Here is a 27,537-nt window from a genome sequence, read left to right as displayed (position 1 = left end):
GCCCACCAGGCTCCTCCATCCACAGGATTTTCCAGGCAAGAATACTGGAGTGGGTTGTCATTTCCTTCCCCAGGGGATCTAACCAACCCAGGGATTGAACCTGAGTCTCCCACATTGCAGGCAGACTCTTTACCACCAGAGGAGGCATATATTACCAGAGTAGTTTACCTGTGGCTCCTCCTGAAGTAGATGAATAGGAAAATCTATTTAAATAATTTTACTATGGCACATGTCACAGTGGGTTTCAGGTCCTCCTGGCCTTGCATTAGTAATGAGGTTCTATGAGGCAGGTCATCCTGACACACAGGTGAGAGAATGTGGGACCAGCTGGTATAGGATCAGAGGTGATCTCTCTGTGGACAGAGGAGCCACAGGCCTCAGGAGCTGACGTTTTCTTTGCACATGTACAGACATTCCATTCACACCTGTGGAGAGAGTCCCCATCCCAGAAGACTGTTTTACCAATGGAGAAAATATCCTAGTTCATTCTTCAGTGAAAATATTAACAATTTTGCTTTGAGGTACAAACCTCAACTACTCATGCTGTTGATGTTTCCCAACATCACAGCAGGATTGACAGTTAATTTATGTAGATCTTGATGTAAAGTTTCTCAAATAACTATATCCTCCTTGTGTGTATGTGTGTTTAAGCAGATATTTATTACTAGGAAGGTATTTTTTAAGAAAGAAAATCTTCCTTTCTCTTCTCTTGTTTTTTCTTAAGATGAAAAACTTATCCAACACTACCTTCTGTTAGTATTCAATAGTCTGGAGGATATTTTGCAGCACACTTTGTACATAGAAAATTATTTTAGAGATACTATTTTGTAAACATCCATTTTCAAATTTATTACTAATAATCACAGTGAATTGATATTTTATATTTTAATTCTGTAAGCACTGGAATAAAATGAAAATAGGTTAAGATAATAACATTCACTATTTTGTTCCATTTAGGAACCTGTTTTATTTACTGGAACAATGAGGAAAAATCTGGATCCCTTTAATGATCATACGGATGTGGAACTGTGGAATGTCTTAGAAGAGGTAATTTATTAAATGTAATTAATGTGTTGGCATCAATGTATGTGTGCGTACATTTTTAACATTGTGAGTAATTAAATGGAACTCATCAATTTAACTGACTTTGTTTACCTCCTGGGAAAATACTGATGACATGATTGCACTTACAATGTGTGTATTGATGATGATGATGGAAATCAACAATATAATACCTCATGTTTGCATTTTTGCTTTTTACCTAGAACCATGGGCAGCTTGATACATTACCTTGTCCTTCAGTTCAGTTCAGTTACTCAGTTGTGTCTGATTCTTTGTGACCTCATGAACCACAGCACACCAGGCCTCCCTGTCTATCACCACCTCCCGGGGTTTACCCAAACTCATGTTCATTGAGTTGGTGATGCCATCCAACCATCTCATCCTCTGTCGTCCCCTTCTCCTCCTGCCCTCAATCTTACCCAGCATCAGCGTCTTTTCAAATGAGTCAGCTCTTTGCATCAGGTGGCCAAAGTATTGTAGTTTCAGCTTCAACATCAGTCCTTCCAATGAATATTCAGGACTGATCTCCTTTAGGATGGGCTGGTTGGATCTCCTTGCAGTCCAAGGGACTCTCAAGAGTCTTCTCCAATACCACAGTTCAAAAGCATCAATTCTTTGGCGCTCAGCTTTCTTTATATTCCAACTCTCATATCCATACATGACTACTGGAAAAAGCATAGCCTTGATGAGACAGACCTTTGTTGACAAAGTAATGTCTCTGCTTTTTAATATGCTGTCTAGGTTGCTTATAACTTTCCTTCCAAGGAGTGTCTTTTAATTTCATGGCTGCAGTTACCATCAAGTGATTTTTGATTCCAAAAAAATAAATTCAGCCACTGTTTCATTTGCCATGAAGTGATGGGACCGGATGCCATGATCTTCGTTTTCTGAATGTTGAGCTTTAAGCCAACTTTTTCACTCTCCTCTTTCACTTTCATCAAGAGGCTCTTTAGTTCTTCTTTGCTTTCTGCCATAAGGATGGTGGCATCTGTATATCTGAGGTTATTGATTTTTCTCCTGGCAATCTTGATTCCAGATTGTGCTTCTTACAGCCCAGTGTTTCTCATGATGTAGTCTGCATATAAGTTAAATAAACAGGGTGACAATATATAGCCTTGACGTACTCCTTTTCCTATTTGGAACCAGTCTGTTGTTCCATGTCCAGTTCAAACTGTTGCTTCCTGACCTGCATACAGGTTTCTCAGGAGGTAAGTCGGGTGGTCTGGTATTCCCATCACTTTCAGATTTTCCACAGTTTATTGTGATCCACACAGTCAAAGGCTTTGGCATAGTCAATAAAGCAGAAATAGATGTTTTCTGGAACTCTTTTGCTTTTTCGATGATCCAGTGAATGTTGGCAATTTGATGTCTGGTTCCTCTGCCTTTTCTTTTCTTTTTTAAATTTTAATTGGCAGCTAATTACTTTACAATATTTTGGGTTTTACCATACATTCACATGAATCCACCATGGGTGTACATGTGTTCCCCATCCTGAACCCCCCTCCCACCTTGCTCCCCATCCCATCCCTCAGGGTAATCCGTACACCAGCCCTGAGCACCCTGTCTCATGCATTGAACCTGGTCTGATGATCTATTTCACATATGATAATATGCATGTTTCAATGCTATTCCTTCAAATCATCCCACCCTCGCCTTCTCCCACAGAGTCCAAATCTGTTCTTTCATCTGTGTCTCTTTCGCTGTCTCTCATATAGGGTCATTGTTACCATCTCTCTAAATTCCGTCTATATGCATTAGTATACTGTATTGGTGTTTTTCTTTCTGGCTTACTTCACTCTGTATAATAGGCTCCAGTTTCATCCACCTCATTAGAACTGATTCAAATGCATTTTCTTTAGTAGCTGAGTAATATTCCATTGTGTATATGTACCATAGCATTCTTATTTATTTGTCTGCCAATGGACATCTAGGTTGCCTCCATGTCCAGGCTATTATAAACAGTGCTGTGATGAACATTGGGGTACATGTGTGTCTTTTAATTTTGGTTTCCTCGGTGTGTATGCCCAGCAGTGAGATTGCTGGGTCGTATGGCAGTTCTATTTCCAGTTTTTTAAGGAATCCCCACACTGTTCTCCATAGTGGCTGTACTAGTTTGCATTCCTACCAACAGTGTAAGAGGTTTCCTTTTTCTCTGCACCCTCTCCAGCATTTATTGTTTGTAGACTTTTTGATAGCAGCCATTCTGACCGGCGTGAGATGGTACCTCATTGTGGTTTTGATTTGCATTTCTCTGATAATGAGTGATGTTGAGCATCTTTTCATTTATTTGTTACCCATCTGTGTGTCTTCTTTGGAGAAATTTCTGTTTAGTTATTTGGCCCATATTTTCATTGGGTCACTTATTTTTCTGGAATTGAGCTGTAGGAGTTGCTTGTATATTTTTGAGATTAATTCTTTGTCAGTTGCTTCATTTTCTTTTATTTTCTCCCATTCTGAAGGCTATCTTTTCACCTTGCTTATAGTTTCCTTCATTGTGCAAAAGCTTTTAAGTTTAATTAGGTCCCATTTGTTTATTTTTGCTTTTATTTCCATTACTGTGGGAAGTGGGTCATAGAGGATCCTGCTGGGGTTTACATTAGAGTGTTTTGCCTATGTTCTCCTCCAGCAGTTTTATAGTTTCTGGTCTTATATTTAGATCTTTAATCCATTTTGAGTTTATTTTTGTGTATGGTGTTAGAAAGTGCTCTAGTTTCATTCTTTTACAAATGGTTTATCAGTTTTCCCAGCACCACTTGTTAAAGAGATTGTCTTTTCTCCATTGTATATTATTGCTCCTTTGTCAAAGATAAGGTGTCCATAGGTGCATGTATTTATCTCTGGGCTTTCTATTTTGTTCCATTGACCTATGTTTCTCTCTTTGTGCCAGTACGATACTGTCTTGATGACTATAGCTTTGTAGTAGATCCTGAAGTCAGGCAGGTTGATTCCTCCAGTTTCATTCTTCTTTCTCAAGGTTTCATTGGCTATTCGAGACTTTTTGTATTTCCATACAAATTGTGAAATTATTTTTTCTAGTTCTCTGAAAAATACATTTGGTAGCTTGATAGGGATTGCATTGAATCTATAGAATGCTTTGGGTAGTATACTTATTTTCACTATATTGATTCTTCCGATCCATGAACATGGTATATTTCTCATCTATTTGTGTCACCTTTGATTTCTTTCATCAGTGTTTTATAGTTTTCTATATATAGGTCTTTTGTTTCTTTAGGTAGATTTCTTCCTATGTATTTTATTCTTTTCATTGCAACGATGAATGGAATTGTTTCCTTAATTTCTCTTTCTGTTTTCTCATTGTTAGTGTATAGGAATGCAAAGGATTTCTGTGTGTTAATTTTATATCCTGCAACTTTACTATATTCATTGATTAGCTCTAGTAATTTCCTGGTGAAGTCTTTAGGGTTTTCTGTGTAGAGTATCATGTCATTTGCAAACAGTGAGAGTTTTACTTCTTCTTTTCCAATTTTGACCCCTTTTGTTTCTTTTTCTTCTCTGATTGCTGTGGCTAAAACTTCCAAAACTATGTTGAATAATAGTGGTGAGAGTGGCCACCCTTGTCTTGTTCCTGAATTTAGGGGAAATTCTTTCAATTTTTCACCATTGTGGATAACATTTGCTGTGGGTTTATCATATATGGCTTTTATTATGTTGAGGTATGTTCCTTCTATGCCTGCTTTCTGGAGAGTTTTTATCATAAATGGATGTTGGATTTTTTCAAAGGCTTCCTTTGCATCTAGTGAAATAATCATATGGTCTTTATCTTTCAATTTGTCAATGTGGTGTATCACATTGATTGATTTGCGAATATTGAAGAATCCTTGCATCCCTGGGATAAAGTCCACTTGGTCATGATGTATGATCTTTTAAATATGTGTTGGATTCTGTTTGCTAGAATTTTGTTGAGGATTTTTGCATCTATGTTCATCAGTAATATTGGCCTGTAGTTTTCTTTTTTTGTGGCATCTTTGTCAGGTTTTGGTATTAGGGTGATGGTGGCCTCATAGAATGAATTTGGAAGTTTACCTTTCTCTGCAATTTTCTGAGAGAGTTTGAGTAGGATGGGTGTTAGCTCTTCTCTAAATTTTTGGTAGAATTCAGCTGTGAAGCTCTCTGGTCCTGGGCTTTTGTCAGAAGATTTCTGATTACAATTTCGATTTCTGTGCTTGTGATGGGTCTGTTAAGATTTTCTATTTCTTTCTGGTTCAGTTTTAGAAAGTTATACTTTTCTAAGAATTTATCCATTTCTTCCAAGTTGTCCATTTTATTGGCATATAGTTGTTGATAGTAGTCTCTTATGATCCTTTGTATTTCTGTGTGTCTCGTGATTTCTCCATTTTCATTTCTAATTTTGTTGATTTGGCTCTTCTCCCTTTTTTTCTTGATGAGTCTGGCTAATGGTTTGTGTATTTTATCTGTCTTCTGAAAGAACCAGCTTTTAGCTTTGTTGATTTTTGCTATGGTCTCTTTTGTTTCTTTTGCATTTATTTATGCCCTAATTTTTATGATTTCTTTCCTTCCACTAACCCTGTGGTTCTTCATTTCTTCTTTTTCTAGTTGCTTTAGGTGTAGAGTTAGGTTATTTATTGATTTTTCTCCTGTTTCTTGAGGTCAGCTTGTATTTCTATGAACCTTCCCCTTAACACTGCTTTTACTGAATCCCATAGGTTTTGGGTTGTGTTTTCATTTTCATTCATTTCTATGCATATTTTTATTTCTTCTGTGATTTTTTGGTTTTTCAGAAGTGTATTGTTTAGCCTCCATATGTTTGTATTTTTAATAGTTTTTTTCCCCCTGTAGTTGACATCTAATCTTACTGCATTTTGATCAGAAAAGATGCTTGAGATGATTTCAATTTTTTGAATTTACCAAGGCTAGATTTATGGTCCAGGATGTGATCTATCCTGGAGAAGGTTCTGTGTGCACTTGAGAAAAAGGTGAAATTCATTGTTTTAGGGTGAAATGTCCTATAGATATCAATTAGGTCTAACTGGTCCATTGTATCATTTAAAGCTTGTGTTTCCTTGATAATTTTCTGTTTACTTGATCTATCCATAGGTGTGAGTGGGGTATTAAAGTCTCCCACTATTATTGTGTTACTGTTAATTTCCCCTTTCATACTTGTTAGCTTTTTCCTTACATATTGTGGTGCTCCTATGGTAGGTGCATATATATTTATAATTGTTATATCTTTGTCTTCGATTGATCCTTTGATCAGTATGTAGTGTTTTTCTTTGTCTCTTTTCACAGCCTTTATTTCAAAGTCTGTTTTATCTGATATGAGTATTGCTACTCCTGCTTCCTTTTTGTCTCCATTTGCATGAAATATCTTTTTCCAGCCGTTCACTTTCAGTCTGTATGTGTCCCTAGGTTTAAGGTGGGTCTCTTGTAGACAGCATATATAGGGGTCTTGTTTTTGTATGTATTCAGCCAGTCTTTGTCTTTTGGTTGGGGCATTCAACCCATTTACATTTAAGGTAATTATTGATAAGTATGATCCCATTGTCATTTATTTTGTTGTTTTGGGTTCGAGTTTATAAACCTTTTCTGTGTTTCCTGTCTAGAGAAAATATTTTAGCATTTGTTGAAGAACTGGTTTGGTGGTGCTCAATTCTCTCAGCTTTTGCTTGTCTGTAAAGCTTTTGATTTTTCCTTCATATTTGAATGAGATCTTTGGAGGGTACAGTAATCTGGGTTGTAGGATTTTCTCTTTCATCACTTTAAGTATGTCTTGCCATCCCCTTCTGGCTTGAAGAGTTTCTGTGGAAAGATCAGCTGTTATTCTTATGGGGATCTCCTTGTGAGTTATTTGCTATTTCTCCCTTTCTGCATTTTATATTTGTTCTTTGTTTTTGATCTTCATTAATGTGGTTAATATATGACTTGGGGTATTTCGCCTTGGGTTTATCCTGTTTGTGACTGTCTGGGTTTCTTGGACTTTGGTGGCTATTTCCTTCCCCATTTTAGGGAAGTTTTCTACTATTATCTCCTCAAGTATTTTCTCATGGCCTTTCTTTTTGTCTTCTTCTGGGACTCCTGTGCTTGGAATGTTGGGGTGTTTAACATTGTCCCAGAAGTATCTGAAGTTGTCCTCATTTCTTTTAATTCTTTTTTCTTTTTTCCTCTCTGCTTTATTTATTTCCACCATTCTATCTTCCACCTCACGTATCCTATCTTCTGCCTCAGTTATTTCACTCTTGGTTCTCTCCAGAATTTTTTTGATCTCATTTCTTGCATTATTCATTATTGATTGACTCTTTTTTATTTCTTCTAGGTCCTTGTTAATCTTTTCTTGCATCTCTTGCATCTTCTCAATCCTTGTCACAAGACTATTTATCTGTAACTCCATTTTGTTTTCCAGATTTTGGATCATTTTTACTATCATTATTCTGAATTCTTTTTTGGGTAGACTCCCTATCTCCTCCTCTTTTTTTGGTTTTGTGGGCTTTTATCATGTTCCTTTACCTGCTATTTCTCTGCCTTTTCATCTTGTTTAGGTTGCTATATTTGGGGTGGCCTTTCTGTATGCTGGAAGTTTGTGGTTCCTCTTTATTGTGGTGGTTCCTCCCTGTTGGTGGGGTTGGATGAGTGGCTTGTCAAGGTTTCATGGTTAGGGAAGCTTGTGTAGGTGTCTGGTGGGTGGCACTGGATCTCTTCTCTCTGGAGTGCAGTGAAGTGTCCAGTAGCGAGTTTTGAGGTGTCTGTGGGTTTGGTGTGATTTTTGGCCAGCTATAATTTTATGCTCGGGGTTCTGTTTCTGCGTTGTTGGAGAATTAGTTCGTTATATCTTCCTTTGAAACTTGTTGGTTCTTGGGTGGAGCTTGGTTTCAGTGTAGGTATGGAGGCTTTTGGATGAGCTTTTGTTGATTAAAGTTCCCTGGAGGAGTTTTCTGGTATTCTCAAGTTTTGGATTTAAGCCTCCTGCCTCTTGCTTTCAGTCTTATTCGTGCAGTAACCTCAAGACTTCTCCACCATACAGCACCAATGATAAAACATCTAGGTTAATGGTGAAAAGATTCTACACAGTGAGGGGCACCCAGAGACTTTCACAGAGTTACATGGAGAAGAGAAGAGGGAGGAGGAGGGAGATAGAGATGACCAGGAGGAAAAGAGGGGGAATCAAAAGGGGAGAGAGCGATCTAGCTAGTAATCACTTCCCTATTTGCTCTCCACACTCTGGAACACTCAGAGAGGTTCATGGAGTTCCATAGAGAAGAGAAGAGGGAAGAAGGAGATAGAGGTGACCAAGAGGGGGAGTCAAAAGGAGAGAGACCAATCTAGCCAGTGATCAGTTCCCTAAGTGTTCTCCACAGCCTGGAACACCCAAAGAGATTCACAGAGTTAAGTAGAGAAGAGAAGGGAGAGGGAGGAGATAGAGGTGACTTGGGGGATAAAAAGGAGAGTCAAAAGGGGAGAGAGCAATCAAGCCAGTAATCACACTCCTAAGTAAAAATGGGTACTGAAGTTTGGATTTGTAAAGGTACAAAATTGATAACAAATACCAAAAAGCAAAGATTAAAAATCTAGAGTAGAGGTTAGACTCTCAAAAATATAGTATTAATAAAACAAAATCACAAAAGTTATAAAAAACTCTATATATGTAATTTGCTTTAAAAATAAGGTCTTTTTTTTGCAAGGTAATTCAGTTTAGTCCAGTCACTCAGTCGTGTCCGACTCTTTGTGACCCCATGAATCACAGCATGCCAGGCCTCCCTGTCCATCACCAACTCCTGGAGTTCACTCAAACTCATGTCCATTGAGTCAGTGATGCCATCTGGCCATCTCATCCTCTGTCATCCCCTTCTCCTCCTGTCCCCAATCCCTCCCAGCATCAAGGTCTTTTCAAGTGAGTCATCTCTTCAAATGAGGTGGCCAAGGTATTGGCGTTTCAGCTTCAGCATCAGTCCTACCAATGAACACCCAGGACTGATCTCCTTTAGGATGGACTGGCTGGATCTCTTTGCAGTCCAAGGGACTCTCAAGAGTCTTCTCCAACACCACAGTTCAAAAGCATCAATTCTTCAGCACTCAGCTTTCTTCACAGTCCAACTCTCACATCCATAAATGACCACTGGAAAAACCATAGCCTTGACTAGACGGACCTTTGTTGGCAAAGTAATGTCTCTGCTTTTGAATATGCTATCTAGGTTGGTCATAACTTTCCTTCCAAGGAGTAAGCGTCTTTTAATTTCATGGCTGCAATCACCATCTGTAGTGATTTTGGAGCCCAGAAAAATAAAGTCTGACACTGTTTCCCCATCTATTTCCCATGAAGTGATGGGACCAGATGCCATGATCTTAGTTTTCTGAATGTTGAGCTTTAAGCCAACTTTTTCACTCTCCACTTTCACTTTCACTAAGAGACTTTTTAGTACCTCTTCACTTTCTGCCATAAGGGTGGCGTCATCTGCATATCTGAGGTTATTGGTATTTCTCCCAGCAGTCTTGATTCCAGCTTGTGCTTCTTCCAGCCCAGCATTTCTCATAATGTACTCTGCAAATAAGTTAAATAATAGTAGGTTTTAAAAATGAAAATTAAAGGAGTAATAACTTAAAAATTAAAACGTGATAATAGTAAAATATATCTAGGGATTTCTCTGGAGCTGTTGAGGGCAGTGTGGGGCCAGTACAGTTTCAGATATTTCCTTGTTCCAGCTTATACTTCTTCTCAAGGTCTATAGGTCCTTTCCAATGTAGTCAATGCTAACTACAGGGTTTTAATCTATTGCACCTGTCACTTCCAAAGCGGCTTCCTCTTCTTCGTTTATTTTGGCTTCCTCTGTTTGCAAGTCTCTTCAGTATCTAACTTCTGCTCTGACACAAAGGGGCTAAGGTGGTCATTTATTTAGGCGTACTTGTTTAATTGTGCTGTGGGGAGGGAGGAACACTGCAAACAAATATCACTGTTGTGTGTGGGGAGTGCTCGCAGTGCCTGGGTCACACTGGGGTTTTCCCCGCTCATGGCGTGTGTGCTTTCCCGGTCTACATAGCTCAGGCTCCAAGTTGCTCTGCAGGGGAACTGTCTAAAGCAGTCCCTGGGATGTGAGCACTTCCCACGTCTAAGCCACTCAGGTTCAGGTTCTTGGGCACTCCACAAAGGCACAGACTCGGTTGGGCCTGTGTTTTGTGCCCTTCCCAGGTCTGAGCAGCTGAGGCGACCAGGTGCTTGGCAAGCACACTATCCCCAGGTAGGGCAGTGTGTCTTATCACCTCCCCATTCCCAGCTGCTCAGTTTCCTGGGTGAGCAGCGGAAGTACCATCTCAGGTGTGCCATGTGTCTCCTCTGGGGAGCTGATCTCTAGCTGTGATTCTCCTGGTGGATGTCAACCATCCAGGATCACAGGAAGATTTGGTTAGCAACTGGAAGCCTGCTCGCAGTTTGGTAGAGGATGCCGTCTCTGGGGCTAAGTTTGCCCCTTTCTGGCTCTAGCTGTCTCTCGCCTTCCTCTCTGCCTCCCATGAGGGATGGGCTGGTCCGCTGCCAGCTAGCTCTCCTCTGGTATTTGCTCAGTCCTTTGTTCTGTGAGTGGACCTGGCAGTGCCTTAGGTTAGAGCTTTTCGTGGGAAAGTTCTCTCTTTCTGTCTCTTTCCTCTTTTTTTTTTTTTTCCCTCGCTTTCTCTCTCTGGCTATCCCACAGTTTGGGTTACTATCTTACGTTAGCTCCCTCAGATTGCATTCAGGCCCAGTACTTAGCCTAAGCAATGCAGCCTGCACCTCCCAGTTCAGCCCCCGCTTGCTGGTGGTGGACATGAGCGTCTGGGCTACTTCTCCCCTGGGAGTTGCAGTTAGGTGCATACTCTGTGGGTTTTATTTATTTTTTTCCTCCCAATTAAACTCCCCACAGACCCGCCAGGGAGAGGGTTTCCTGGTGTTTGGTAACTTCTCCTCTTTACTCCCTCCACAGGATGGGAGTCTGTCCCTAACTCTTTTGTCTCTCTTTTTATCTTTTATATTTTGTCCTACCTCCTTTTGAAGACAATGGGCTGCCTTTCTGGGTGCCTGGTGTCTTCTGCCAGCGTTTAGAAGTTGTTTTGTGGTATTTGCTCAGCGTTCAAATGATCTTTTGATGAATTTGTGGGGGAGAAAGTGGGCTCCCCATTCTATTACTCCACCATCTTAGGACTGCCCCCTCCTCTGCCTTTTCTAAATCCAGCTTGAACATCTGGAAGTTCATGGCTCACATATTGCTGAAGCCTGGCTTGGAGAATTTTGAGCATTATTTTACTAGTGTGTGAGATGAGTGAACTTGTGTGGTAGTTTGAGCATTGGGTAAGTAAGGGCTTGCCTGGTGGCTCAGAGGGTAAAGCGTCTGCCTGCAATGCAGGAGACCCGGGTTTGATTTCTGGGTCAGGAAGATCCCCTGGAGAAGGAAATGGCAACCCACTCTAGTACCATTGCCTGGAAAATCCCATGGATGGAAAAATCTGGTAGTCTATAGTCCATGGGGATGCAAAGAGTCGGACACAACTGAGCGACTTCACTTTGAGCATTGGTATTGCTTTTCTTTGGGATTGGAATGAAAACTGACCTTTTCTGGTTTTGTGGCCACTGCTGAGTTTTCCAAATTTCATGGCATATTGAGTGCAGCACTTTCACAGCATCATCTTTCAGGATTTGAAATAGCTCAACTGGAATTCCATCACCTTCACTAGCTTTGTTCATATTGATGCTTCCTAAGGCCCAGTTGACTTCACATTCCAGGATGTCTGGATTTAGGTGAGTGATCACACCATCATGATTATCTGGGTCATGAAGATCTTTTCTGTACAGTTCTGTGTATTCCTGCCACCTCTTCTTAATGTCTTCCGCTTCTGTTAGGTCCCTACCATTTTTGTCCTTTTTTGAGCCCATCTTTGCATGAAATGTTCCCTTGGTATCTCAATTTTCTTGAGATCTATAGTCTTTCCCATTCAATTGTTTTCCTCTATTTCTTTGCACTGATCTCTGAGGAAGGCTTTCTTATCTCTCTTTGCTTTTCTTTGGAACTCTGCTTTCAAATGGGTATATCTTTCCTTTTCTCCTTTGCTTTTCGCTTCTCTTCTTTTCACAGCTGTTTGTAAAGCCTCCTCCAACAGCCATTTTGCTTTTTTGCATTTCTTTTTCTTAGGGATTAGCAGAGCACTAAATTAGACATTAAAGCTGTAGGATTAAATTCTACTAGTGACCTGGTCGATTAATTATTCTAATTACCATCCAATGTTCATTTTATTCCTCTGGTCTTAGGGAACATCCACTATGTAGAGACAATAATAGTTTCTCATTATTAAATGAAAGATGTGAATGAGATCATACCAATAAAATAAGAATGTTTCATAGTAAAGTGTTTATAAAAGTATATTATAGAGTTGGACTGTGAGAGGACAGAAGACAGAGATTCATGCAGTCATGTCTGATTCTTTGCAAACCAAAAGACTGTAGCCTGCCAGTCTTCTCTGTCCATGGAATTCTCCAGACAAGAATACTGGAGTGGGTTGCCATTCCCTTTTTCCAGGGATCTTCCCAACCCAGGGATTGAACCTGAGTCTCCTGCATTGTAGGCCGATTCTTACTGTCTGAGCCATCAGGGAAGCCCTGGAATGTGAGAATGATTATTTATTGGTGATTATGTCATTTAAATGCTGCAGCATGAATGCAGGTAACAGAACCCTGGAGAATGTGCTAAGTTTTTATATGGAGAGGTTCATTTTTAGAGGATTTTCTGTCATTCATGTCATGTTTTCCCTAAACATTTTTGACTATTAACTTCCTGTTGGTTTGAATATTTAATGCAAATTATTTTGTGTATTTGCCCTCATTTTACAAATCGATTCTACTGAGGGCTGAAACTCTAGATTTCTAAGCCATAGACAGTCTTCAAATTCCTCATAGGACCTAGCTCAGTCTTTTGCTTCTAAAATGTAAGCACATGCATTCCTGTACACTAACAATAAAAGATCAGAAAGAAATTAGGAAACAGTCCCATTCCCATTGCAATAAAAAGTATAAAATACCTAAGAATAAACATATCTAAGGAGGCAAAAGATCAGTACTCAGAAAACCATAAGATACTGACAAAGGAAACCAAAGATGACATAAAGAGATCGAAGGATATGTCATGTTCTTGAATTTGAAGAATCAATATTGTGAAAATGACTATACTACCCAAAGAATCTACAGATTCCATACAATCCCTATCAAATTACAATGGCATTTTTCATAGAATTAGAGCTAAAGTTTTTATGGAAACACAAAAGATCCCGAATAGCCAAAGCAATCTTAAGAAAAAATGAAGTTGGGGAAATTAGGTTCCTTGGTTTCAGACTACATTATTAAGTTGGCCAAAAAGTTCGTTACGTAAGATGTTATAGAAAAATGCAAATGAACTTTTTGTCAAATTCAATGCAGTGCTACAGTAATTAAGATGGTATGGTACTGGCACAAAAAAACAGAAATATAGATCAATAGAACAGTATAGAAAGCCAGAGATAAACTCACATACCTATGGTCACCTAATCTATGACAAAGGAGGCAAGAATACAGAATGGAGAAAAAGACATCTCTTCAATAAGTGGTGCTGGGAAAATTGGATGGCTACATGTAAAAGAATGAAATTAGAATACTCCCTAATACCATATACAAAAATAAACTCAAAATGGATTAAAGGCCTAAATATAAGGCCAGACACAATAAAACTTTTAGAGGAAACATAGGAAAAACATTCTTTGACATAAATAAGCAACTACTAAATTTTTTATTGCTCTCTTCATTTCAGAGAAGTGTGGCATAGTTCTTTAATTTTTTTGTTGTTGTTAACACAAAATCTGAGTGATTGTTTGTGTTGTTTTGAATTGATGTGTTTGTCATTTAATGTTACCTTTCCAGGTAAGCTCTGAAATCTGTAATATGTAGATGAGCATTAACTGTGAGTGGGCAGATTTGGAGGCCTGAGAATTTCTGGACAGTAATTCTGGTTTCTGAAGTATGTCAGCACTGAGTCTTAGTACATCCACCCGGCTTTCCAGCAATGTGGGAATTTTGTTTTCTTCTTCTTCTTCTTTTTTTTTTTTTCCTAAGTTTTACTTTTTTTTTTAATTTAAATTTATTTATTTTAATTGGAGGCTAATTACTTTTCTTAAATTGGGCCAATTGTTTTACCTTTTCCTGCCCTAAAAGAAGTGCACCTCTGATTTTATTTAAGTTTGTGAGTCTATAGTGAAATTCTAGACGAGAAGAGGGGAGAGCAGTTAACCATCAAATATAATAAAAATGGGATGATCCACTGATACTGAATTCACAGGGCAGATTTAATGGTGAAACTATGACATCTTAAAAAAACTTGAAGTATTGGTAAATTATTTTTATATTTGTTTCCTAGATTATATCTTTTTTCACAGATTCTCAGGTAGAAAAATTACTCTAGGATTTTAGGACACATTGTTCCATGGACAGAGAGGCAACGTTAATATAAATTCTAAAAATGACGAAGTGGTAGAAGGGGAAGATAATACTAAGATCTACCTTTATTTAAACTACATTTGGAGCTTTCTATAAAAAGAAATAGATGTGAATCTATTTTAAAAGTATGGTTTAAAAAAATATATGGAAACCAGTATGTGATTTCCATGTGTTGCTTCTGTAATTGACCTTTTTAATGTTGGTGATATCACCTACAGAAATCATCCCATCACTGTGTTTCTCTAGAAACTGCTTCTTTATGACTGTTTTAAGGAAAACCTACCAAATCTTTCATTGAAAACAAACAGCTGTGATAAAGAAAAATTCCTAAAGAAATAGAATAATGGGGTGATTTATCACTCTGCGTGTGCGTGTGCATGCTTGGTCATGTCTGACTTTTTGTGACCCTCTGTGGGACTGTAGCCCACCAGAATCATCTGTCCATGGAGTTTTCCAGGCAAGAAATACTGGGGTGAGTTGCTGGTTCCTCCTCCAGGGGATCTTCCCAAACCAGGAATTGGACCCACATCTCTTGCATCTCCTGCATTGGTAGGAGGATTCATAACCAGTGAACAACCTGAAAGTCCATTACTCTAAGAGGTATCACTAAGTCAGTGAGGTCAGTTTTTAAGTGAACTCAAAACCCTAGTTATTAGTTTGTAAATGGTGCCAAAATGGACATGTGAACCCAAACTCCCAGGGGGGGCCTGAGAGTCAGTAGGAGAGAACCGCTATATTTTCCTCTTTAAAAGTCCTCTAATTCTGTTTCCTCCTTATTCCTTGGAAGAGATGGACATTCAGAAGGGAGGCAGTCCCATGGATGCTGCCCATCTTATCTTGGTTATTTTTCAAAATATGCTAAAGATGATATCAGATCAGTCACTCAGTCGTGTCCGACTCTTTGTGACCCCATGAATCGCAGCACGCCAGGCCTCCCTGTCCATCACCAACTCCCGGAGTTCACTCAGACTCATGTCCATCGAGTCAGTGATGCCATCCAGCCATCTCATCCTCTGTGTCCACTTCTCCTCTTGCCCCCAATCCCTCCCAGCATCAGAGTCTTTTCCAATGAGTCAACTCTTTGCATGAGGTGGCCAAAGTACTGCAGTTTCAGCTTTAGCATCATTCCTTCAAAAGAAATCCCAGGGCTGATCTCCTTCAGAATGGACTGGTTGGATCTCCTTGCAGTCCAAGGGACTCTTAAGAGTCTTTTCCATCACAGGTATACATGTGCTCCCCATCCTGAACCCTCCTCCCTCCTCCCTCCCCATAGCACATGTATACCTGTGATGGATTCATTTTGATATTTGGCAAAACTAATACAATTATGTAAAGTTTAAAAATAAAATAAAATTAAAAAAATTTAAAAAAAAAAAGAGTCTTTTCCAACACCACAGTTCAAAAGCATCAATTCTTCGGCGCTCAGCCTTCTTCACAGTCCAACTCTCACATCCATACATGACCACTGGAAAAACCATAGCCTTGACTAGACGAACCTTTGTTGGCAAAGTAATGTCTCTGCTTTTGAATATGCTATCTAGGTTGGTCATAACTTTCCTTCCAAGGAGTAAGCGTCTTTTAATTTCATGGCTGCAATCACCATCTGTAGTGATTTTGGAGCCCAGAAAAATAAAGTCTGACACTGTTTCCACTGTTTCCCATCTATTTCCCATGCAGTGATGGGACTGGATGCCATGATCTTCATTTCATCTTCAAAATCTTCATTTTCATTTAAGCCAACTTTTTCACTCTCCACTTTCACTTTCATCAAGAGGCTTTTTAGTTCCTCTTCACTTTCTGCCATAAGAGTGGTGTCATCTGCATATCTGAGGTTATTGATACTTCTCCCAGCAATCTTGATTCCAGCTTGTGTTTCTTCCAGTCCAGCATTTCTCATGATGTACTCTACATATAAGTTAAATAAACAGGGTGACAATATATAGCCCTGACGTACTCCTTTTCCTATTTGGAAGCAGTCTGTTGTTCCATGTCCAGTTCTAACTGTTGCTTCCTGACCTGCATACAAATTTCTCAAGAGGCAGATCAGGTGGTATGGTATTCCTATATCTTTCAGAATTTCCCACGGTTTATTGTGATCCACACAGTCAAAGGCTTTGGCATAGTCAATAAAGCAGAAATAGATGTTTTTCTGGAACTCTCTTGCTTTTTCCATGATCCAGCGGATGTTGGCAATTTGATCTCTGGTTCCCCTGCCTTTTCTAAAACCAGCTTGAACATCAGGAAGTTCACAGTTCACATATTGCTGAAGCCTGGCTTGGAGAATTTTGAGCATTACTTTACTAGCCTATGAGATGAGTGTAATTGTGTGGTAGTTTGAGCATTCTTTGGCATTGCCTTTCTTTGAGATTGGAATGAAAACTGACCTTTTCCAGTCCTGTGGCCACTGCTGAGTTTTCCAAATTTGCTGGCATATTGAGTATAGCACTGTCACAGCATCATCTTTCAGGATTTGGAATAGTTCAACTGGAATTCCATCACCTTCACTAGCTTTGTTCATAGTGATGCTTTCTAAGGTCCACTTGACTTCACATTCCAGGATGTCTGGCTCTAGGTCAGTGATCACACACCATCGTGATTATCTGGGTTGTGAAGATTTTTTTGTACAGTTCTACTGTGTATTCTTGCCATCTCTTCTTAATATCTTCTGCTTGTTAGGTCCATACCATTTCTGTTAGGTCCATACCATTTCTGTCCTTTTTATCACAATAGATAAAACTCTCAAAATGAATCATCAATGTGTTTCTTCTGTTAAAAAATAAAAACAAAACAGCTTAGATTCTGGACTATGAAGTTAAGCACGTGGTCTGTCCTGTCAAAACTGGGGAAGAAATCATGCAGTCAAATGTTTGATATTGATAGTGTCTCTGTTTGGACAGAAGTGTGTCTCAGCACACAGGAAACTAACATACAGAAACCTGGGCATCAGCAGCCTGTGCATCAGGAACCACGTGGTTCAGTCCTGGCTGTGGGACAGGTCACATGCCATTTGTCAGGCCTTGTATTTAGGTGAATGGGCTGTCCTTTTACTTTCTTTCCTGCCGGTCCTGCTCTAGTAAAAGCTCTTCCCTATCTGTTGATTGCATTTCCCTGTCTCTTTTCAGCCCACAGCAGCCTTTCTTTTTGAAAAGTAATAAGGTTCCACAAAATATATAAACTATATGACATCTGTGTTGACCTCCTGTGAGGGATGTTGGTGCCTGGTTGGTAGATAGAGTACATGTAGTAGGTTACAGTGAAATGTTTATGGTGATAGAAATAGGGTGCCTTCAATTTCAGTGTGTTTTTCAATGTTGCTATATTCTATTATTTTCCAAAGCTCAAAAACAATCTGAAGAATTCTGTACTGAGATGTATAATTTTGAATAGTATTATTCATATTATATGCATATTAAATCATAACTTTTTTCAGTGCTTTCCACTCTTTAAAGTGTGATGTTGTGATATCTTGGACCCAGTTAATTGTTATAAGAATATATTCCTTTTACACTTACACTTAATAAGAAAATAGTGTTTTATAAAAATTATTTATCTACGTGGATTTGTGTTCTAATTTATATGAACAAATGTGTCACACAATGAGATTCACTTATGCCTTCATTCATACAGCCAACAAATATCTACTGAGAGCTTGTTAGACAGGCATTGTTGCAAACTCTGGGGCTATCACAGTCATCAAAAGACAAAGTCTCTACCCTTTTGGAGCTTAAATTCTCTTGGAGAAGATGGAAAATAAGCCAATGCATATGTAACAAGGTCTCAGTGCTGACACAAGCACAGGAGGAAAATGAAACAGAACATGAAGTGTACTAGCTGGCAATTATTAATAATGGACAGTATCTATTGATCTGCCATAAATTCTACATGTACTGATTCATTTTATACTCTATCAGTGTTAAGAGGTACACATCTTAACATCTGTAAGTTGTAAAAATGTTTATTAAAAGTTGGATTTCACCTTTAAATACATAAATGTACACCTTGTAAGAACAAGGATATTCTCTTATATGTCTTAACACAGTTATCTCAATTAATAAGCTCAATGTAATATTATACTATTATCTAGTGTGTTTTCAGATTCTCTAGTTGTGACTCCTAGTTATTATTGTCTACTGCTTCTATTGTCCTTTTTTCCCATTTTAATACTTAATTATAGTTTGATTTTATCATTACACTACAGAAGGCCTTCGTATTCATATATTCTCATAACCATCCCTGATGTAGAAATGAAGACAGAGTCTCAGATAACAGCATTTTCTGAAAAACATTTCCCCTCACAACCCTTTGACCTCATGAAGTAGACATGGGCAAACTCAAAGGAAAGAATAAAATCAAATTAGTGATGAGATGTCATCCAAGTCAGAGGCAAGTGTGAGTCAGGATATCAGTCTTAAGTAAGTCGAACCACTTCCATCACAGTCTGAATCTTACCCTTTAGATTTTGTGTACTTTTCATGCTAACATTACCCACCAATACCATATTTAATCCTAACTCAGAATTCCCCTTTCATGGGATTAAACTCCATCAGGAACACAGTTCAGGTTCACATTTATAGACTTGCTCCAGCATTTAGGATACCTTAAAAGTGGAAAAATTAAAACACTGCTCACTGACTCTTGGTGTGTTGCTATCTGACATTATAATGTGTCAGATAACTTATCAGCCATCACTCATCAATCTGTTGGTCTCTTAATTTGAAGTGTATTTCTTCTTTGTTCTTTGAGTTTGGTTCTTGCTCTATAATATTTTTCCAAAATAAATATTTATTGAACTGACCCCTGCCACCAAATGTACTTTCAGATTATATTTGGCAATTAAAAGTTTGTTTTTTTCTAATCCATGAGTACAATTTTATGAAGATAGAGTAATATAAACATCACCTATATCCATATTCTGGGGGAAATAAGATGTTGTATCTTATTTCTCATAAGTTTTCATTCACTGTGAGACATTATGACACTGAGGAAAATGCACTTGATTGCTCCACTATTTATAGAATTAAATTTGGGAAAGAACCATCACCAGAGCAGGTTCCAGGATTACTAATGTATAGGTTGTATTTGCCATTGTTTGAATTTGTGTGTTTTAAACTTCACCAAATGATAAAGTGCTGGTAAGATTTTATCTTCAGAGAAAAAGACTTTACTGTAAAAAATTTTGAAGTTTCTCTTTATTGTACCAACTCCTATGCAAAATGAACTTTGGGAAACTTGAGTCAACCATGAATATTGTTTTAATTTTTCTGTTTAAACCACATTGGGAGAAATAGCTTCATTTTTTGAGAGACTTCTTTAAACCCTAGGTGGGGTTTCTGGAGGATACCCTGTGGTGGGGATGGGTGACATTGACACCTTTCTGTCCTGACTTGACTCCATCATCTTTCTCAGTGAACGCTTTTTGGAAAGAGCTCTCCCCTTCACCTGGTTGTACATGTAAGATACAAAGAAGTCCTGAGGATGTCAAAGTTCTAATGTGTAAGAGGCTTTTCAACTTCAGTAACAGTTTGCTTAGGAAAATGCCATTCTTTCTGTATCCACAGGTGCAACTTAAAGACACCATCGAAAGTCTTCCTGATAAAATGAATACTGAATTAGCAGAATCTGGATTGAACTTGAGTGTTGGACAGAGACAACTGGTGTGCCTTGCCAGGGCTATTCTCAAGAAAAATCAGATATTGATTATTGACAAAGCCACATCAAATGTGGATCCAAGGTATGGAGCTGAGACCCAGGAAACTTTGAATCTGACTTCTAAATGTGGTAAATGGAAAACATTTCGTGATGCTTAGGAATGTTTCTAAGTGTTCTTTTGGCCCCATTGGTATTTCTTGGTAATAGTAATTCCAGAAAACAAAGGAAAAGCCAAGACATGTTATATGGGGTTAATGTTGTTATGAGGCATTCTGAGAGAGTTAGATTCCTAAATCCTGCTCCTTATAATTTCAAGCAAGTTTGAGGGAAGATTATTTTCCATCATTTTATGAAAATGGTAAATTTCCAAACAGACTTTTTATACTTAGTTTTTTAGGAACAAGATTATATGTTAAGGTATTGATTTTTAAAAACATTATTAAAAGTATAATGATATTTTTAAGTCAAAAGTCTGCTTTTCCTGCTTTTACTGAACTAAATCAATATCTTTGATTCTAGAACTGATGAGTTAATACAAAAAAAAATTCGTGAGAAATTTGCTCACTGCACTGTGCTAACCATCACACACAGGTTGAGCAATGTCATTGACTGTCGACAGATATTGGTAAGACCCGCACCATTTTAATTGTTTTCATTTATGTTCAATTTTTCTGTGCATAAATCCTTATAAAACTTGAAAGGAACCTCCAGTAATGTGATTTTCTCTTAGTTTCTCCTCTCTTTCCTGAAAATCATTGTTATTTAGTTGCTTAGTCATGTATGACTATTCGCAAACCCATGGAGTACAGCATACCAGGCCTCCCTGTCCTTCACGATATCCCAGTTTGTTCAAACTCATGTCTGTTGAGTCCATGATGCCATCCAACCATCTCATCCTCTGTCATCCCCTTATCCTCTTGCATTCAATCTTTACCAGCATCAGAGTCTTTTCCAGTGAGTCAGCTCTTCATGTCAGGTGGCCAAAATAGTGGAGCTTCAGCATCAGTCCTTCCAATGGATATTCAGGGTTGATTTCCTATATGATTGACTGCTTTGATATTCTCTCAGTCCAAGGGACTCTCAGGAGTCTTCTCCAGCACCACAGTTTGAAAGCACAATTCTTTGGTGCTCTGCCTTCTTTATGGTCCAACTCTCACATCCATACATGACTACTGGAAAAATAATATAGCTTGACTAAATGGACGTTTGTCAGCAAAGTAATGTCTCAGCTTTTTAATATGCTGTCTTAGTTTATCATAGCTTCTCTTCCAAGGAGCAAGTGTCTTTTTAATTCATGGTTGCAGTCACTGTCCACAGTGATTTTGGAGCCCAAGAAACAAAAGTCTGTCACTGTTTCCATTGTTTCCCCATCTATTTGCCATGAAATGATGGGACTGGATGCCAGGATCTTCATCTTTTGAATGTTAAGTTTTAAGAGCTTTTTCACTCTCCTCTTTTCACCTTCATCAAGAGGCTCTTTAGTTCCTCTTTGCTTTCTTCCATAGAGTGGTGTCATCTGCATATCTGAAGTTATTGATATTTCTACTGGCAATCTTGATTCCAGCTCGAGCTTCATCCAGCCTGACATTATGCATGATATGCATATACATTAAATAAGCAGAATGACAATATACAGCCTTGGCATGCTCCTTTCCCAATTTGAAACTTATTTGTATTTCTTGCTTTAGAAATAGACATACCATGTTTTATTGCACTTCCCAGATACTGCATTTTTACAAATTGAGAGTTTATCATAACCCTGCATTGAACAAGTCTATGTACACCAGTTTTCAAACAGTACTTGATCATTCCATGACTCTGTCTCATCTTTTGGTAATTCTCATTATATGTCAAACTTTTTCACAACCGTTATAGTCGCTCTGGTGATCTGTAACATCAATGCTACTGCTATGACTTGCTGAAGTCTCCTCTGTTGGTTAGTATTTCTTTTTTAGCAATGCATTGTTTTTAGATTAAGGTCTGTACATTGTTTTCTCAGACATAATGCTATTGCACACTTGATAGGCCAGTGTCATGCAAACATAACTTCTGTATGTTCTGGGAAATCAGAACATTCATATGACTCACTTTACTGCCATATTCACTTCATTCCAGTGTTCTGGAATTGTACCCACACTGAGGGATGACTGTATCTCCTTCCTTTCTGGAAAACAGGTGACTGTGTATTCTGAAAACTTTAATGTGGATATAAAGACAAGTCAATCTGCTTCAAAGCCTGATGCTCCAGAGGGCGGGTGACCGACCTCAAGGAGTAGCTGGGAAAGTGACAGATGCTGATGAAGGGCATAACTGACAGGGTTGTCACCATAAAGTCCTATCATTGCAAGTGATAAGGTGTAATAATTACATTTTATTGCATGTGAATACTTCTACAGAAAGATAGATGAATATGTTTTTTTAATTCTATTTTTAATTGAATCTAATCCATAAAAATATATTTTTGTTATAAAAAAGCAATAAATGTGCAAGGTAGAAATAGGAAAATAAAAGAAAATCTCATAAAAGGAAGATTAAAAAATACCCACTACCCGAAAGTGGCAGTTATATAATGCTATAATATTATTTGGATAGTATTAGAACCATTTTAGTAATTTGTTTTATTATGCAAAACAGAATATTTCATTACTAGAATTTTTATGTATTCTTAAAATTCCCCATGTCATTTATTTTCCACAGCTCAGTTCTTAAAGCTGCCTAAAATTTCATCATAGGGATAGAGCATAATTAATCTCAAACTTAGACATCTATATATTTTCCAAATTGTCACTTTTATAAAAAATCTTGAAATGATTAGATGGATATGGTTTTCTTCACTGTAATTAAATCAGAGAAAGGGCTTGTTGGGAAACAGGTGTGACTTAAATAATAGCTTTGTTTATCTGCTGTCTCTTTGAAGGGATTTACCGTGCTTTGGTTCATTAAGCACCATTCATGTGTCAGGCTTAGAATTCTATTTCACAAAGAAGTTCTCTCAATATTAAGTTTATTAAACATGATGGAGTCATAATGACATCTAATATAATCTTCCTTACTTTCTCTGTTGCCACAACAGTGGAACAAGACAGACAAATTAGAAATGCTCTTTATCCTAAGACTCACCACTCTGTCTCCACTGGAGGGTTCTTCCTGTAGTTTTTGAGAGTAGCTTGGTGCTCATGACCTTCTTTCTCTGCAGCCAACAGCCCAGCTCTTCCCTCCAGTCTCTGCACACTGCCGCCTTCACATCATTCGGATTCTCCTGTTAGTGTGAACAAAGGAAGCATGTGACAATCTGCAGTTGCTCTAATAGTGTTATCTGTGGTCAACACTTTCACTGTCCTCAGTTAGAGAATTCTCTGGAAATGAATGATGAAGAACCAAAAGCAGAGCTGAGAAACTCAGATCTCACCTCTTCTGTTTATAGTCCATCTTTTGGTTTTATATTCTTTGTTTCTTCCTCATCTCAAACCTCTTCTTAGAATTTTTCCTACAGAAGTGAAAATCAGAAACGGTTGTAACACCCCCACTTGAAAAGCATAAAACAGCTCATACCTAACTAGAGTTTTACTTAAATTCTATTTTTCACATTCATGGAACTTTTATTTCATAAACCTACATGCTACAATTAGAACATGTGAGAAGAGAAAAGCTCCTTCAAAAACACTCCAAGAGATTTCACTCAAGTTTTCAGAGGAAAGATAACTAACACTGAGGTAGAAAGTACAGTTGGGGAGATACTTTATGAGGGGGCCGCTTGTGTGCAAAGGCAGCAGCTTTGGGAGAGTGGCTGTGGAGGTCACCCTAACCCAGCCTTCATCTCACCCCACTGAGAAGAATGATTTACTATTTAAAGACCCAAGACAGGATTTTGAGTTAATACTTGCCACATTGTCCAGAACTGAGAAAATCACAGGCACCCATTTTACTGATGAGGACCCACCTTCCAGGGTTGGACAGCTGTCCCGTGTCATCACCTGGCAGCCAGAGACAAATCTGACACTCAGACCTTCCCCTCCCCACTCTACTTGTTGCACAGTGGGATCTCTCTCCATTGTTGTCATCATTTCCCAGCATCTTTCTTATCAGGCTTCTCCTCCATACTCTCCTGAGCACCACCACCTCTTGGTGCACTGACCCACCTCTTGCTGCATTCTTCTTTATCACTGATGACATCCTGCCAGTGAAAATGGATCAAATTATCTTGCAGTGGGTCCATTTCACTTTTATGTCTAGGACAGCTGTCTGGAATATCTGCACATAAACAGGCTTCATAAACACATCTTCATTGAGCTTATGTAACTGACTTACTCATCCAACATAATGTATTTTTACTTAACCTACTAGAGCTTTATAAACAATTCAGGGTTGGGGTTCCTGGAGAGATCCTATGGGTTCAGGGATTGTTATCATACCAACTTGAATATGTGTTCTAGTTTATAGTTTATCTTGGGTTATGAGAAGAGTTGGGGACCTAACGGGAGATTGTAGGAGCTTTTTCTTATAAGGAATGTTAAAAATCCAAAGTTATACCTATTTTTCTGTACATAACAAGAATTTGGATTTGCTTTATGTTTATTTATTCTAAAATATCTAGAGTCTTTGACTAAACCAGTAAATGTAAAGGCTAAGTTGGTAAAATTCTATTTCTGGCCTTTTTTCAGTCTGTGTCCCATCTCAGCTCTTGTAGCCCCTATGTGAGCCTTGGCTTTTAAGTTTTATTAGGTTCCATTTGTTTTTCCTGTTATTTCTTTTGCTTTTGGAGACTAATCAAAAAAAAAAATTGCTGTGATTTATGTCAGAGTCTTTTGCCTGTATTTTCATTTAGTTTTATAATTCCCAGCCTTATATTAGATCTTGAAGCCATTTTGAGTTTATTTTTGTGCATGATGTGAGGGAGTGTTTAATTCCCAATATTTTCAGGTGTTCAGCTTTTCCAGTACTATTTACCATAGAAAATGTCTTTTTTCCAATTCTTGTGTACTGTTTCATAGATTAATTGACGTAGATGTGTGGAGACCAGTGTTTTAAAACTGCAGTTTTTCTTCTTCAACGTCAGGAGTGGTAGTTATGTTCTGCTATCTATGCTTAAGTAGAATTGCACATTTGAGACATCTAAATTGACATGCCAAGTTACAGGGCTTCCCTGGTGGCACAGATGGTAAAGATTCCACCTGCGATACAGGAAACCTGAGTTTAATCCCTGGGTCAGGAAGATCCCCTGCAGAAGGAGATGGCTACCCACTCCAGAATTCTTTCATGGAGAATTCCATGGACAGAGGAGCCTGGTGGACTACAGTCCCATGGGGTAATAAAGAGTCAGACATGACTGAGCAACTTTCACCGAACATTTAAATTGTTATGCAGATGTGAAAGTGAAAGTTGCCCAGTCATGTCCGACTCTTTACCATCCCCACTGTCTATATGATTTTTCAGGCAAGAATACTAGAATGGGTTGCCATGCCCTTCTCCAGGGGATCTTCCCAACCCAGGGATCAAACCTGTGTCTCTTGTGTCTCCTTCATTGCAGGCAGATTCTTTACCCACTGAGTTACCTTGGAAGCCCATTAAGTGGATGAAACAGATTAGATTATTCTCAGACTCTTTTGAGAAAGCTGTCCTTAGCAGTGATTCACAGTAGTAAACAAATGATTAACAAGAAAATGGCATTTATGAGACTAATAGGTGTTTCCAATTAAATGCAAAGGATAAAATTAACTGTTGGGGGGGGGAAACTATGTCTTATTTAGAGTTCCTGCATATTCTGTTCTTTAAAAAAAAAACAAAACACACTTTTATTTATTTATTCCTTTTAGGCTGTGCTGGGTCTTCCTTGCTGCACAGACTTTTCTCTAGTTGCAGCGAGTGGGAGCTACTCTTCATTGCAGTGTGCAGACTTCTCATTGCATGGGCTCTCTTGTTGTGGAGCATGGGCTCCAGGCATGTGGGCTCAATAGTTGAGGCTCCCAGGCTCTAGACCACATGCTCTGTAGTTATGGGACATGGGCTTAGTTGCTCTGTGGGATGTGCAATCTTTCTGGACCAGGGATGGAACACAAGACTCCTGCACTGGTAGGCAGATTCTTTTACCACTGAGCCACCAGGGAAGCCCATCCAGCATATTCTCTTAATATGCATTTATTCCAAATATGACCTAAATGAAGAATTAAATACTACTGAACATCAGAACTGTTTTTATAAGTATATCACTTGGGCCAATTTTTTCAGACACTTTTCCCCCATCCAGAATCATTAACCAAAGTCACTAATAAGTAGAAAGGCAGAGTGAAGGACCCCTTCCTCTCCCTTTCAGTTTGTATTTAGCAGACTTATTAATGAGCAGTAAAAGGGGTGAAAGGGAAGCAGCTGAAGAAAGAAAGAAAGAAACAAGAAAAGAAAGATAATTTGTGGAAATAGATTCAGATCCTAGGCGGTTCAGGTTGGGCTGGACCCATGTGCTCTGTAGGCCATGATCACTGGAATTTGGAGCTCAAATTCTTTCTTGCTTCTTTAGCCTTATCCAAAGAGAAAAGTGGATTTCTAGATATTTCTTCTGTGCAAAGCAGTTTTGCAAAAGCTGCTTATGTACCAGCTCCTTTTGCCAGGCTTTCTCTTTCAGAAGAATACACTATGACCACATCCAGCTTCAAGAAGCATCTCAACCCCTTGGACAAGGATTCTGTTCCTCTTAGAAGCTGACACAATCCAGGATCCTTAAGAAATCCTGGGAGCATTTGCTTTTTTCCACAAATATTGCTCAGATTCTCAAATCGACCATTAATTTGTTGTCAGGGCACTGCCCTCTGGTTTGTATGACATCAACCTATTTTTTAGGTAAACGGAGTTTGATTTTCTTGAATGAATATATTTGCCAACTTTGTGTATCTGTAAAAATGTCCTCAAAGCTCAGAGTCTGAGTGCTAAAAGTGCTAATGATAAAACCCCAAATGCCCTGAAGAGAAAATAAGATGCTATAGAGTACTAGTAGTCATAGTCTAAAGCTTCTATTTTCTTTATTTCCTATAACATTATAATATTAAAAGGTCAGGTTAGGCCTTTGTCTGCCTAGTAAAACAAATTAATCAAACTATTAAAACATCAGCCAGCCCTACCACCCAAATAGATTTTCTGTTTCCCTATCCTGCCACTTTTTGAAATATTGTCTGAGTTATAATATGTTACTGGGAGACATTATGTACTAATGGGTTTCTTTTTGCTGTTTACAGGTTTTGGATTCAGGGGAACGGAAAGAAACTGGTCAGCCAAATAATTTGCTGCAGAATAGAAACAGTCTGTTTTACAAAATGGTGCGACAACTGGGCAAGAAGGAAATAGCTGTACTCACTAAAAGAGCAAAATAGGACAGGCAGTTGTCA

General features: G+C 38.5%; 1 protein-coding gene across 1 annotated transcript in view; it reads left to right on the top strand.

Moving 5' to 3' along the window:
* The window catches only part of LOC147361932 (ATP-binding cassette sub-family C member 4-like), a 153,504-nt gene extending 125,967 nt beyond the window's left edge, over window positions 1-27,537 (top strand). Inside the window, exons 27-30 of the mRNA XM_086330249.1 lie at window positions 958-1,047; window positions 20,074-20,246; window positions 20,684-20,789; window positions 27,388-27,537. Of these exons, the coding sequence (XP_086186375.1) occupies window positions 958-1,047; window positions 20,074-20,246; window positions 20,684-20,789; window positions 27,388-27,522 (504 nt within the window). The 3' untranslated portion in view covers window positions 27,523-27,537. The remainder of the gene's footprint in view (window positions 1-957; window positions 1,048-20,073; window positions 20,247-20,683; window positions 20,790-27,387) is intronic.

The sequence above is a fragment of the Bos grunniens genome, chromosome 12 (assembly GCF_055505025.1).
Source record: "Bos grunniens cultivar Pamir isolate PY7600 chromosome 12, Bosgru_T2T1.0, whole genome shotgun sequence".
Taxonomy (NCBI): Eukaryota; Metazoa; Chordata; class Mammalia; order Artiodactyla; family Bovidae; genus Bos; species Bos grunniens.
Note: the sequence above shows the minus strand (reverse complement) of the source record. Positions and strands in the feature narration are given on the sequence as shown.